Source organism: Nipponia nippon, unplaced genomic scaffold (assembly GCF_047370975.1).
Source record: "Nipponia nippon isolate SJK-2023a ecotype South Korea unplaced genomic scaffold, ASM4737097v1 scaffold_4, whole genome shotgun sequence".
Taxonomy (NCBI): Eukaryota; Metazoa; Chordata; class Aves; order Pelecaniformes; family Threskiornithidae; genus Nipponia; species Nipponia nippon.
The window spans coordinates 90,761,224-90,776,735 of record NW_028262358.1 but is presented as its reverse complement, the minus strand read 5'-3'; the positions used below and the strand labels follow the sequence as shown (position 1 = coordinate 90,776,735).

The 15,512-nt window shown below is 40.2% G+C and overlaps 1 protein-coding gene across 3 annotated transcripts in view; it reads left to right on the top strand.

Annotated features, from left to right (window-relative positions):
- MEI4 (meiotic double-stranded break formation protein 4) overlaps positions 1 to 15,512 on the top strand; it is a 147,501-nt gene that overhangs the window by 58,785 nt on the left and 73,204 nt on the right. For all 3 annotated transcript variants that reach the window (XM_087775361.1, XM_087775363.1, XM_087775362.1), the window contains one exon: positions 11,583 to 11,831. In XM_087775361.1, coding sequence (XP_087631487.1) covers positions 11,583 to 11,831 — 249 coding nt within the window. The remainder of the gene's footprint in view (positions 1 to 11,582; positions 11,832 to 15,512) is intronic.

The window sequence follows — 15,512 nt, the reverse complement described above, 5'->3', positions numbered from 1 at the left end:
AAATGGGGATGAGAATTTTAAAAGTATATATTGTTTGTCACATCTGAATACTTGTGTTTAGAAAGATCAGTCCCCCTCTACTTAAGAACTTGATGTATTATGATAGGCCTAACTGTACCTCATGCATCTGACTTCATTACTAGTTTCTTATCTCTCCTCCTATCCTCCCTCCTCACTCTTCTCAACTGGAGACTCCGTTTCTGGGCAAGAAGTCTTAACACAGGCTTTTCAGCAGTTTGTGTAAAGAATATAACTTTACATACAAAAATAACTTCTTAAGTTGACTGGTGAGCTTTGATCACAGCGTTTCAGCTAAAAGCCAGCTTCTGTTTCCAACATACTGTTAAAGAAATACTGCTCTTAAGTTTTGTGATCTCATTCACTCTTGGGATATCGGAACAGAAGAAACGCTTAAAGAGACCTAAATTAATCAACAAAATAGTTCGAGAGACCTTCATGCAATTTATAGCAGTAAAAATGCCACGGATTTGAGACCATACATAGATCAGTGTAAATGTGTGTGGGGTCCCTTCAGGTGACTGAGGCGATGGCGAGCTCCATCACCTCCACCCTCAGCAGGCTGAGCGTGAAAACCAAGCGTGTGCCTGGGCCCCCCCCGGGGCTGGGCCCGCACCCCTCCGCAGGGCCCCGCTTGCCCAGCGCCTGCCCACAGCTCCGCTCCGCTCCCTCTCCGGAGGCAGCACAAGGGGACTTCAGCTGTCTCCTACGGGGCTCCCCTGCTTCCCCCTTCCTTCAGCTTCCCCACTATGACCATCTTTGCCTTTGCAGCAAGGTGGCCTTCATCCTTCCCTTTCATCCCTCAACTCATCCCAGCCCCGTGAGCGGGAGGAAAGGCCCACGGCATGAGCCAGCAGGCTCCGGCAACACCCGTAGGAAACACCCGAGTTTGGCCGCGACAAACGCGAGTGGGACGAGGAGGGCCTGTACCGAAGGGCTCCCACCAAGGTGCCTCGGGGCTGGGCCTAGCGGTGGGCCCAGCGGGGGCTGTGAGCTCCTGTCCCGCCCCGCCGGGCGCGGCCCCTCAGCCCCGGGCCGGGCCGCCGCCCGCCAGGGGGCAGCGCGGAGCCGCCTGTGAGGGAGGGCGGCTGCCGGCCGCCGGCGCTGCCCCTCGCCATGGAGCCGCGGAGCGGCCCCCGCGGCGGGGCTGGTGCTGCAGGTGGGTTGGGGCCCGGGGTCATCGGGGCTTCCCGGGGGCCTCGGCCTCCCTGCGGCTGGGGAGGCGGTAAGGGAGCTGGGCGAGGGCTCCGGGCGGGAGGCAGCGGCCTGAGGAGATGCCCCCAGCCCGCCGCAGTCGCGCGGGGTCGGTGGGCTGCCTCCCCCGGCTGTTGCTGCGCCTGGGGGCATCCTTCGTGTTCGTAAGCCCCGCGTCCTTGGGTGGAGGTCAGGGGCTGTCAGTGAGTTGAAATGATTGTTTCTGATCGCCTCATCCTTAAGAATTTAGAAATCATAGTGCTCAGTCTCCTACGCTTCTATCAGTGACTGACAGAAGAAAGTAATGATGAATTTTCTTTTATTTCCCGTTTGTTTTCTTAACTTGAATAAACTGGTCATTGAGCTGAATTAAAGTGTAAAAAATACTTTTCTTTACAATGGACTTGGCTGCAAATGCTTGACAAGTCACTTCCACAGTCTTTTACAACTTCCAGTATTTCATAAACTAGGCACTACGTATTTCAGGCACTACGTATTTAATTGTGGTTATAGGTATATTAGTACCTATAGTATATATACGACTTTGTTCTTCATTGCATATTGTATGCTCTTTAGAGTACCAGATTCCTAGTATTCCTGCTATTCTCTCTTTTCCTTGTCTTGCGTTACAAACATTTGCTTTCTTTTGAACAATCTCATCTTTCGTTCTGCCAGTATAAAATTTGTGTAAGAAAACCAAGAACAAGGTTTTTAAAATACAACAGATGCTTTCTGGTAACTTACCTGAAGGAAACTTGTTCACTGAAAGATACCGATCTTGCAGGTTTAAAAACTTGTGGAAATGGAACTATTCAGGTGAAGGCTGAAAATGTGAAATTAAAAAGGAAAAGTATGGTTATATTTTAGTTGATATATTTTAACATGGGAAGAGAAGAGATGCAAAATAATCCCTGTATAATCCTCCAGACTGTTCATGATTGCCTTTTTTTGAACTCTGCTTTGAAATTCTACATTCAAGAACTAACGCAATCATTGCAGTAGGTAAAACTTAGGAGATATGGCTGCTTTCTTGCTGTAACTTGGCAGTATATAATGACTGGGATTATTTTCCACAGTCCAAAATGCCAACTGTAAATTTATACTTTATGTAACTAAATATTACTAGCACATCTGAAACTTTGTAAATGACTAAGGGTCTGACTTTCATGGTCTGGCTCATAAAGCTGTAATGAAAAGTGTGTCCTCAATTTCCAAACCAAATGGATTTACACCCAGCTGATTAAGTGATTGCAGTTTTGTTTTGGTAGGGGAAGAAATCTGTGCTGACAGAAGAATAGATAAATTTACACCACTGAGTTATACTTTAATTTCTGAACAGCAGGCTTTATAGAATAAATTCCCTTTTGTGCAAATACGTGCAAGTCTTTAGTAGTGAGAATAGTCAAGAAAAACATGGTAGTGGTAACAGTACTGTGTGCCAGATTCATTAGATATCACTGTAAGTGACACAGCAAAAAAAAAAAAAAAAAAAAAGCCTGTTGGAGAAGAAAAAAGAGTGCAAAGGGAAGAACTCTTCAGCTTGTAGGGAGAACATATACATAATTTAAAACTCTCAGAAATCTCAGGCTTGCATTAGGGTTTTTACTTGGCGTATTCTAATGGCAATAGAGCTCTTGAGTGACTTGGGATTCTTCTACGTTAAATCTAATATGGTGTTTCTCTTCTAGATGTGTCACTACAACAGCATGCTAGCAAAAAGACAGTTAAAAAAACCCATCAAATGGTTTGTTCAGAAAGCAAAATGCCAGAACAGTCCAAACCTGGAAAGAGTTAATCGAAGCATATAGTTATGGGAGTATCGATATACTTGTGGTATCTTAAATTGCAAGTTTTCACATTTTCAAATGCAAGGAAATAATTTCCTCACATGTGATCTCACTGAAGAGTGATCCACAGTAACTTTGAGGGGCGAAGCTGATTGTTTTGTGCTCATTTAATTCTGGACGTACTAGATGCTTCCCATGTGTTTTACTTTGCACCTGTATGCTATTTTGTTTGTGCATGGACAATGTTTCAATGTTCTCAAGGTTATTCTCACAAAATTTTCCCATGATTTTTGGGTTTTCTTCTACGATGCTTAGTTTTTTTTCAGAGCTATTCAAAAGACCTAGGATTACAAACTTTTAAAAGGTGCTGATTTTAGCCTTGCAAAATTTCATTTGTTAGTTAGGTACTCTAAATACTTTTTGAAGGTCTCAGCTTCGGCTGCCTGTAGTGCATCAACTCGTCTCACTCAAGTTAGTTGTCCACAATACATGTACATGCATATGATCTAATCATCTTAACTCTCTTTGTAGTCCGGAGGGGAAACAAGTGTTTCTGGGTCATGACTTACTTTATCACAAGGTAGGCGTACAAATCACTTGGCTTATTTTTGACATTAGAAATCTGTTTCTGCTCATTAATGATAAAGGAAACCTAGACAGCTAGCTTGGCCGTAGCCTTCTAAACTGTAGATTTCTGTAGTTAAGCGGAGATAAACGCTACCTCTAAAGTGTTACTGAAATCCTGAGGGATTATGCTTGTTTATGTTCTTAAGTGCTATGAAATGGTTATGATTGGGGAATGTTAAAAAGCTCTAAAATATTTTTGAAATCATTCATGTTATTTGGTTTTGGAGAATTTATATGACTTGATTTTAGATGCTAAAATGATTTAAAACTTAAATTGTTTGAAGAAATGAATCGAGTTACATTTTAATCAAGTTTCCTTGTGCTTTTGACATAACTTATTTTAAATATTTATTATTTTCTGTATCATTTTAGCATCTTGAGTCCATTTAAAATAAGAAAGAAAAAAAAGAATATGCTGGAGGTATTGTGTAGGCTTGTGGTAGTAAAACCGAGTTTTTCCCTCAGTATGTCAACATTACATATCTTTGTGTATTATGAGTATAGGTTGTTTAAAAATGACACTGCGGAGTAGCCTTTGTTTAATATACATTTTTACAATAAAAGCTGCTTAATTGGAACTCAAGGCATACTTTAGTTCATCTTGATTATGCAGCTGTCCCATTATCATTATTTATTATATACACGAAAGACACTATTATGTTAGGCATACCAATTAAATCAAGTTTATTTTATTGTTGCTTAATGTTATGGCCTTATATATCTGCAGCTCAGCCCGGTTCCGCTACAGCACTCACATAATTTTGTGACCTATTTTGTGTTCCATTATAATGGGTCAATATCTTGACTGCTATTGTATAATGCAGAATGAGGTTACAAAGAAGTGGGTAATTTTTTCACCTTTATCTGCAGTGTGTAACTGACTGACTAGTTAAAGTAAAAATCATGGCAACAAAACAGTTTTTCCTATTATGTTTCTGCCATTAAAGACAGATTATACACTTAAATTTAGAAGGAAAACCATTTTTTGGATATTTGTTACATACTTTTATTTAGGACATTTTATTTATGTCCGAAGATTTTTAGCTGTGTAGTAGTGGTGAATCGCAATGTGTTTCTGTCCTGACAAATCCTTTCACATGTCCCATCTATTTCAAATGTGAAGAAAACTGAGCCCTTGAATGGCCTGGAAATTAAATGAGCTAGAGTCTATTTTGTGTCTTATTCTGTTATTTTTTAAAATGTTCAATCTTAGATGATGGTGATCTGAATAACAAATAAATGTCCTGTTGTAAGCAATAAGGTTTTGTCTGTGACGTTTGAAGAAGTTTCTTCCATTATTAGCCATTAATTTCACGGGCAAACTTAGAGATCGTGCCTAAGGTGTGGAGTCCTGTTGAATGTTGAATTATTTCAAACAAGTTTAGTTTTTTGTTTTATTTTGAGGCATCTTACAATTTTAAATTGCAGTAGAACTTAGCTCCCTTCCTGCCATCGCTCTGTGACTTCCCTGGTTCCAAGGTCAGCCAGAAAACTGTACGTAGTGCTCAGAAAGGTAAATTATCTAAAATTATTCACCTCCCTTACCCCCAAAACACCCCCAAAAGACTTAAAAGCTCTAGAGCTGAGGATTCTCCTGTGCAAACCGAGTAGCTCACCCCTTGATGGCTGGGTGCAGCACATGCTGCTGTTCCTCTGGGTAGAGGAACCCAGAGCTGGCTGAGAGAGACCAATGGACATGGGCCGAGGAGCTGGGGGAGTCTCATCCCAAGATCACAGAGGTTTTCCTCAGGGAGCAGTCCATTTTCCTCTGACTGCAGACTTAACTGTACCCCGTTCTAGGTTAATCCTCTTTGGGAGGCCAATTCCTCTAGTTCACATGTACTAATGGAAAGAATAACGAAGAGAACATCCCTGTACTTCTGTTAAAGACAGAAAATTATTGTTATCCCTGTCAGCCTGTTGTTGACACTAGTGCAATTCTGTCATGAGGTAGAAAAACCCAAATAGCATCCAGGAGTAATTTTTTCCTCCTGAGACTTAATTTGGTGTTGGGTGCAGCAGTGAAGGCAACTGCTCTGCATTCAGAGACTGGGCTGCTCAGTTGCGTGTAGTTAACAGTGAAAAAAGAAACAGTGAAGAGGTAAGAAGCAGAAAAGCATCTTCTGACAGTTAAGAGAGCGCTAGAGGAGGAAGGGATGCTTTTGTGCCAGCAGTGGGCTTAGGGAATTGCCTTTGTTTCTTGAAGATGTCATGTGTTTGCCCTCAACTTCCAGACTTTCACAACATGTTATCACTATGAAAGTGGGGACTGCTAACTAGCAAGGTGCATAAACAGCTATTTTGTGGGGTTGCAGGTTTTTTGGAAATAGGACATTTTATAGCTTGTTAAAATGACTTTAATGAATGGTTTAAGTTTAGATGCAAGTTTCATGGCTTTAATGGATGTTTTCAGTTTTTTTAATTACAATGAATGTTTTGAATTGTTCAGTTTTTTTAACCAATAATATGAAACCTTTGACCTTTGGAATAGAGTTAAATATATGAAGTTTTCGACTGAGAAGAAAACGAACTAAAAAGGTGATCATTGGAAAATAGTGGGGTTTTTTTCTAATTAGTGGGAATTATTTCCTCTTCACATGTTGCAGACAGTGTCAAAAACAAGGTGAGACTTACCAGAAAGGTATCTTGCTGTAGTTAATGGTGTAATATGAGCTGCTGCATCAAATGCAGTTGCAAAAGGGTGGGACTGGCAGGTTGGTGGAGTAAGGTAGTGTTTATGAATCAGATTTACCTTGGTTCTTTCTGTTATCCTGTTCCCTGTTTATATCTAAGGTCCTCAAAGGATCTTACACCACCTCTTAGTTCCCCTTGGTTATCTAACACAGAGCTGTACAGGACAGTTCATGACTTCTTTTGTAATTGTTTCAACAGCTGAATGATTACTCAGCAGCCTTCCACGGTTAGGACCTTGCTGGGGTTGTGGGTCCTCAGTACCCTCTCCCTGCATGAGACTTAGAAGGCTGGAGAGAGACAGGATGTCTCTCGTATCGGAAATCTGGAGACCCAGTCCTATTTGACAGCGATTTTAGCCGATCCTGTCCTCTGAGTGCACTTCCAGTATCGGACTGTGGATTGAGGGCATTGCATAGGAGACTTGTCACCGGACACTATCTTTTGTTAGGGTGCTGCGCCCTGCTTCTAGCAGGGCTCACAAGGGGTTACTGGTTCCCTTAACACTGAGTAAACACACAGATGGAGCTTTGTTAGTAAGTAATTCTCACTGAGTAACATGGATGTGTTTTGGTGGATAATTCTTGATCCTTCCAGTTCCTTTTGGATGTTATTTTGGCATTAGCAGTTAGGGTTAGACTGGTGACTTTTTTCTACTCTTGTCCTGGTACTATTCCCAATCAAGGAAAATTTCTGGTTTAGTTCTAAACCTGTTTTCTACCTAACCACTGTTGTCATTTCTGTGCTGATATGAGCAAAAATATTATTGATAAAACTCTATAGCTGCCAATATGCTTTTAGTGGAATGCATTTGCATTTGGTGGTCTCTGGTGCAGCACTTCCTGAGAGCAACAGATTGCTGTGCAATTTTTGCTAATGCATCGTTGGCCAGCATCCCCATATTTCTAACAATGTCATCAGGTGTGCTATTTTCTAGGAGATTTTTTACAGTGGTTTCTGAGAGAGCAGTTGTCCCTTTAGGGAAGTGTGAAAAACTTCAATCAGCTCTTACAACTCCCGCTTTTCATTCCACAAACTTCTCTTTTCATGATCAGAAAAGAAAAGAGAAGAGAGATGGTGATAGTGACAGTAATAGAAGGGAGGTGAAAGAGCAGTATATTCTCTACAAAATCCTTATGAAATCCATTGTTTCTGGAAATACATGCAGGTATATCACCATTTGTCATTAGTTACCTGGTTTTAAACAAGAGATTTTGAGATTACAACAGAATTACTTCTCCAAAAACTGCTTTGATTGTGCCTTAGAATCATAGAATCGTTTAGGTTGGAAAAGACCTTTAAGATCATCAAGTCCAACCATTAACCTACCACTGCCAAGTTCACCACTAAATCATGTCCCTAAGCACCACATCTACCCATCTTTTAAACACCTCCAGGGATGGGGACTCAACCACTTCCCTGGGCAGCCTGTTCCAGTGCCTGACTGCTCTTTCAGTGAAGAAGTTTTTCCTAATATCTAACCTAAACTTACCTTGGCGCAGCTTGAGGCCATTTCTTCTCGTCCTATCGCTTGTTACTTGGGAGAAGAGACCGAGCCCCACCTCGCTACAACCTCCTTTCAGGTAGTTGTAGCGAGCAATAAGGTCTCCCCTCAGCCTCCTTTCCTCCAGGCTAAACAACCCCAGCTCCCTCAGCTGCTCCTCAGAAGACTTGTTCTCCAGACCCTTCACCAACTTCGTTCCTCTTCTTTGGACACGCTCCAGCACCTCAATGTCCTGGTAGTGAGGAGCCCAAAACTGAACACAGTGTTCAAGGTGTGGCCTCACCAGTGCCGAATACAGGGGCACTATCACCTCCCTGGTCCTGCTGGCCACACTGTTCCTCATACAAGCCAGGATGCTGTTGGCCTTCTTGGCCACTGGTCACAATGCTGGCTCATGTTCAGCTGGCTGTCAACAAACACCCTCAGGTCCTTTTGCACCAGGTGGCTCTCCAGCCACTCCTCCCCAAGCCTGTAGTGTTGCATGGGGTTGTTGTGACCCAAGTGCAGGAACCGGCACTTAGCCCTGTTGAACCCCATACAGTTGGCCTCGGCCCAGCAATCCATCCTGTCTAGGTCCCTCTGCAGAGCCTTCCTACCCTCCAGCAGATCAACACTCCCACCGAACGTGGTGTCATCTGCAAACTTACTGAGGGTGCACTCAATCCCCTCCTCCAGATCATTGATAAAGATATTAAAGAGAACTGGCCCCAATACTGGGCCCTGGGGAACACCACTTGTGACCGGCCGCCAGCTGGATTTAACTCTGTTCACCACAACTCTTTGGGCCTGGCCATCCAGCCAGTTTTTTACCCAGCGAAGAGTACGCCCGTCCAAGCCATGAGCAGCCAGTTTCTCCAGGAGAATGCTGTGGGAAACGGTGTCTAAGGCCTTACTAAAGTCCAGGTAGACAACATCCACATCCACTAAGTCTTGTTCCTAAGGAGAACCAACTTTGTGATATGTGCTTTTTTTTTAAACAGCATCTCTACAAGTAATTATTCCAGAAAAGGAGGGATCCTTTTTCTCCAGAGTAAGTGCACCTCATTAAACTCATTCAGTGTAAGGCACTACTACTGTAGAAGTTAGTCTGTACAAGATGTTAAAGCGAGAAAGGCCTCCCTCAAAATCCAAATTTCATGATTTAACTGTATGTCCTAAGTGTTAAGGTGAAATGCTATATAAGATTGATGATTGTGATTTAAAGCAAAGTTAGGTAAGATACCATGGTTTATGTGATTTTTTTGTTTTTTTTTATTTTTTAGGGATACGTCTTCTTCAGGAAATAGCATTTTGGCATGTTGAGGATGAAAGAACCTTTTGCTTGTCTGTGTTGTATTATTAGTATGTGCACTAAGGTTTTTGCTCTGCTTAAAATATAATAGTCCCCTTTAAAACAAAGTAGAAAAGTGACTCTCTAGTTTGGTAACAAGTGGTGAAAAAATACTACTGAAGTAGCATTTCACACTTCTAAATTTCCTTGAGCTGTAGAAATTCAGTCTCAACTATTCCCATTCCAGTTCCTTGTAATACTGATCTACTTATTAGATTATTTTTATTCGGGATTTTTTTGACTTTAAATCACTTGATTTAGAGTTGTGGGCTGAGATGTGTAAAGTACATAGTGGTGAAGTATCAGTGGTCAAACAGCTAACCTTTTTACTTTTGTTTGTAATAGTATGTCATGTGAGTAGAAATAAACAGAGCATGATAGAAAAGAAGGTATTGGTGGTGACTCTAATGATAAAAGGCACCTGAACATTCATGAAACAGTGAAATTACATACTATCCCCTAACCTGTACTGGAATATTGGTTCTTCTGAAACTTCCCCGAATGTAATTTAAAGGAAAATGCTAGTACTGACAAAGCATGTTATAAAGCACAAAGCAAATCTTTATTTGTCCTTTTTTAAAAGGAGGTGAATCAGAAAGCTTCTGCAAAGTAGTCTCTGGAGATATCAAAATGATAAACCAGCAGCGAAAGGCATTTGTAAGACATCTTTCTGCCTGCCTTAATTTGTGGCACTGCTCTGCAAAGGAACTTTGTAAGAATGAAGCCTGACAGACACTGTTTGATATCTGGGTGAAACTTCTATTAAGAAGACGAGATACTGTTACCACTTACTCTTCTTTCAGTGTGGTTCCATGTATTTCATTTTATTCACAGCTTTGAAGGCAGTTCAATTACTTGCATGGTTCTGTATTTGTAAAATATTTCCTTTGATGTGTAAGGCAAACGAGTCTTACATCAGTTTGTTGTCCCACAGAGGTGCTGATCCTTTGAGAGTATTAACTTCTGCTTTTTCACTGGAACTATTAGATATAAATGGAAAAGTTGTGTGAAATAGATTTTTACAAGTAAGAAATTTTGCAAAAAGTACCATTTATTTAATGCATAACTGCTTTAAGCAGTGGGTATAGGTAGTATAGCTCTTCTTTCATTAGCTTTAAGAGTGCACTGGTGGCTTGGACTAGGTGTTTTTGCCATGACATAGGGCAGGAATGTAGTGTTTCAAGTGGAGAACAGTAGCTTAAAACATAGCTAGATAGCTCCCAAGGAATTTTTGCAGTCTTATCCCTTGTGCTCTGTACATTTCAAAGTGTAACTGACTGGTGTGTCTGAATGGACAGTGTGCCAGGAATATACAGGAATTGTGTGTGCATTTCAGAAATATTTGAAAGGTGAAAGAAATATTTAAAAGGTAGCTCTTTCTGTAAGTCCTTCTGATGAATAAATAAATATGTGATGATTTGTGACTTACTGCCCAAAGTTGAGGAGAACCAAAGGAAAAAATCAGTTTAGTGATAGCAGGTGATCTGGTTAAAGGATGCCATAAAATACCTTATTCAAACCTGTGCTGTGACTATTTCAGAGATACTCAACACAACTTATTATAGTGCTTAGCCTGCAGCTTTCTTGGATAACAAGAAAAACTTTTCTAATTAGATAGGCTGGATATTATTTGTTATTTTTAATTTTATTTTTTCCTTTTCTGTTCTAGGTCCTGTGCTGTTGCCCATGACGTAATGATCTAGATAAATCTTTTTTTTTTCTGACTCTTATAATGCCTTTTGCTCCATCCTCACTGTTTGTAACAGAGCTGATAAAACAGTCTTCTTCACTTATCTAACTAGCCACTTGCATCACTTTGAAGCTGTCTGCATAGACCTTTCTGCTGGCTTGAGGCTTAATGCAGACTTAGAACTGCAAGTGCAGCAATACCAGGTGTCCAAAACCAGACACTAACAACAACTTCAGAAGTTTTATCTTTTGAGCACTGGAACTTTTTGATACACTTTAAAGAAAGTGCATGTATTGTGTTTAAGATAAGTATAAATAACACTATATGCATTCTTCAGTCATGGGCTTAGGATTTTTTTGGGGGGGGGAGTCAGGTGGTGTCAGGGGTTTTTTTGAGGTTAGTATTTTCTGTGTTTTCATCTTTGTTTTAGTGGAGATAACATTTGCATTTAAAATTTTGCTAGGATAAGCCTATTTGAAGTGGTTGCTATTTCCACAATTATTCTCAAACACTGCGTGAATTGTATTGTTATAGCTGGAGCACAGCTCATGTATGTTTTACTCTCACATTGTGCACAGATGCTTCTATTTCTACTCTTTTTCTTGATGATTTAGGAATGCACTAAAACTAATTGGTCTCACTGTTGACCAATTTTCAAAGCCAAGAAAATACTGTGCATAATTTGCTTAATAGAGTAATAGTAAAGTTACTTTTTTGTTTTCTGTTTTTCTAATGTAATAGAAATCAAAGGCAGAAGAGAAAATCAAGTTTGGTATTTGAAAATATCAAAACTAGCATTGGCTTTTGCAATTATCCACTCAAAACCACCAGGGAAGAGTTGCAAAGAATACACTGAGCACCTTGCCAAAACTGTATCCGAACAAGATTTTGGATGGAAATCGAAAGTTGAAGCACTGGAAGCTGAAGTTCTTCGATTACGTCAGGAACTTCTTTTGAATAAGATCTGTCCGAGATTCTGCTTGGAAAAGGGTGAGTTTCTGAAATAATTTCTGACTATGTTGCAGTAGAAAGGAAACAAACAGCTTTCATGTTGCCTGCCCCATTTCTTGTACCTAGATACGAGAGTGTTCAGTGTACAGCTTTCTATTTTTTCCAAAGCCCTGAAGTAGTAGAACACTTAATTCATTTGTAATGGGACTGAGCTTGAGAACTTGATGCTTACTCAGAACTTACATTTTTAACCTTCAGAATCAATATGTAGCATATGGAATAATTCCAGACAAAATTGTCAATACAAAGTGTTACTCTGTAACCTCAGAGATATTAGTTTGTAAGAGTATTGATTTACCCTATTTACATTTGGAACATATCTTAAAGACACATTGCATATTTTTTTTACCACTTTAAGCATGCTTAAAATCAGAATTTAAACCTAATGTGTTGAAAGCATGAATCCCTAGTATGTATAACGGGAAGGTTGAGCAGGCAAAGGACTGTATGTCTGCTATCTCTGTTAATGTATTTAGACTGTGGATACTGTGAATGTTTATTATGACATATGATAAAATATTGTGAGTCTGATATTGTAGGATTCAGTTAGTTAAAGAATATGACAAAAAAAAAAAAAAAAAAAGAGCTCAAACAGCACTGTTTCTCTGACTTGTGCCTGTGGAGTGAGTCATTCTCACTCTGAGAGATCAATGGCACAGGGCTCATGAGCTTGGAAATCAGGCAGTGGAGGATATCTCCAGTCTCTGGGGGGATATTCCCCCTGGGAGACAGAGGTCAAAACGATCTGGGCTGAAGGAGAGAGACAGCTCACTGTTGAAGAGATCTCTAAAAGCAAAATGACTAGCTAGTTGCTTTATGACTTGAGATTTTTAGAAGGTTCCCTGATAGAAAACTTGATGAGGCTTTACTGGAATGCTTTTGTACTGAAACGGTAGCTTCTTTATCGCCTTGTAAAAAGATTTTAGATTCTAACTTTGTCTGAGTGGAGGGATGTATTAGACTTTAGCTAGAAGCTCTAATGATATTTTGTTTTTTATAATAGACCTTTCTCTCTAGAGAAGTGATTTAATGACTATTCATACTTATTGTTTGTGTGTCTCTTCTCTGCAACCTATTCCAAACATGGAGTTTGTTTAAGAGTAAAGGTAACTCTCAAGCTGGTGTTTGCAACAGGTGTCTTAATGTTGTGAAGAACTGATTAGATATGATGCATGATCAGGAGAGATTTATTAACATATTCTAATTATGGATTAAGCAGAACATATCAAACACTAGAAATGAAATCAATTAATCTGCAACTTCTGTGTTCCAAGTCTAACTTTCTAAAGATTCTTTACCCTGAGCTGTTGAACTGAGCCATACTGATATCTCACTTGCTAAAGTAAGCTCTTCTAGTTGTGAGATTGGCAGAGAAAAGCAACTGTCCCTGGTGAATAACACCTCTTCCAAAGGATGTTTATCTTCATTGCCCTAGTCACAGTGAAGTTTGTTCACAGACCTAAAATGTGATAAATCTTGTATAATTTTAGATGTCTACAGCTGCACAAAATTTTCTGTGCTTTGTTCATTATCTGTACAGGGAAATAGCACGCTTACTCTACAGTTTATGGTTCACTTGACCTATTGCGATATTCACTAATAGGGATATGGTGAATTGTCCACAAAAGACGTCCCTCTCCATTCTGCTAGCAGTAGGCTGACTGGCTTAGAAAAAGTCCCATTATTCCCAAATAATTTCAGTAAGCTGCTCTTCATAGATAGCTCTTTTTATTTTTATGGTCTCAGGAGCCTGTTCAAACATACCTTGGGTAGCTGACCAAGTCTCATTTTTCAGTGAAACCAAACTTTAATTTCAGTCTGTGTTTAGCTAATGGAATCAAAAACAGTAGAGATGAGTATGTGGTATGTATAATCCTATATTCCTTCAGTTTCTCCAGGGTACAAAACCAACACCCTATTAATTTGAAGGATTAGTGTGTAGCTCCTTTTCCCTTCAAATGTTTGTTTATATTTACGACTTCACTGTTGATAAACCTGTTAGACAGAAAACCTTTTCACGTTTTAAGTACCTATGAGAGTTCACATCAGCCCTACCTACATCGCATGCTGTCCAAGGGGAGTAGGGTGCAGTCCTCCCCTTCAGTTTCTCTTAACCCCTTGGCTGTAAGAGAGCAAAAATGTGTGGAAAATCTGAACTGTATCATAATTTCTATTTCTTCATACAGGTTTTCCTTAACATTGAAAGGGCACTTGCGAGCTCTTGGAGTCTTGGAGACAGACATTTTTTGTGATATTTCTTTCTTTTGACTGTTTCTTTTTTTTTTTTTCTTTTTTCTTCTAAACCTTGGTATGATGTGTGAACTCTTCTGATAATGGATTTGAGCCATATGTTACTTTGGAAAGATGTTCTTCATCACACAGACGTAACTGCTGAGTGAACATTCATGGGTACAGTTATGTTGGAGAAAAATGCTCAGTCTCTTGCTTTTGAGTAAAGAAAGATCGTTGCTGCTATCTGATGGGATATCTGTTGGTGAGATCTGTGCACTCTTCTGGTGATCCAGTTGATGATGTGTATTGAGAGCGGAACACCTGTGGTTGACATTTAAAGGAAGATGGCTGTAGAAACAAAGCCTACCTGAAATAGGGGCCACTCTACCACTGACATCTTCTGCTTTGGGAGAAAAAATTTCCTCTCTTCTGTGTTTTGCCAGTTTTGAGATTTTTTTCAAGCCCATGAAGATTAGAAGCTAAAGGTTGGCTACCTAGGAAGGCTTAAGGAGCTTGAATCTAAGTTGAGAGGAGAAGTGGTAAAAGTAGCATTCCATCCCGTTCACCTGAAGGCTATTATAGATCCATCAAGCCATTGTTATGGTTTGTTGGTGGTGATATATTGCCCAAGTTTACAGCCTAATATCACACCAAAGAAGTTCTCTTTAGGGCCGAGGATAACTGGGCTTGTTCTTAGGGCCAGGTAATCTACAGATGTCATGGATCCTTTTCCTCCTCCACTCATTTCTCCAGCCTTGTTTTTGGAGTTGGTGTTCTGCTTAAAACAATGCAACCTCTTAAAAGAATTCAAACCCTCAGCTTTTCTTTGGCTTCCTTGTGTTCTGCTTAACAACTCTATAGATGCAAGAATACCAGGGTTTCACAAAATCCACCACCGGAAAATCTCATGCAGTAAGGATCAGATACTGCATTTGTGTCTGCTGCTGCCTGTTGAGAGCTGAAGAGTTTGAGTCCTTCAGCCAAGGTTCACTTTGCAGCTGTATCTTTCCTGCTCTGCATTCTGAGTGTGAGAGCTTTCCTCTCCCACCTGCTGTTGGTAATAATAATAGTTGGTCTTTCAGAGGCTTCAGGAATGATTAGAGACTGCCCATGGAGTTTTATTTCCCTGATATGAGAAATTTGTGATCTCTTTGAAGCTGTGATACCTGTTTTCCTTCTCCACATAAAGTTGCACACAGTATGGATGCACAAGCACATGAAGGAGAAAGAACAAAGTATCCATTTTTAAAGATATGTTGTCTAAATTATTTTTGTCCCACCTGACTAGTTCTTTGTCCTCAGAGACCCTAAAAAAGTTTGGGTTTCCTCGCTGAAGGGGAGGAACATGCTTTGCTACAGGTGAACTGTTTGTTAGTATGGATTGTTACAGTTTAATGTGTTGTTTAGAAAATTGCTGTGGTATATTTT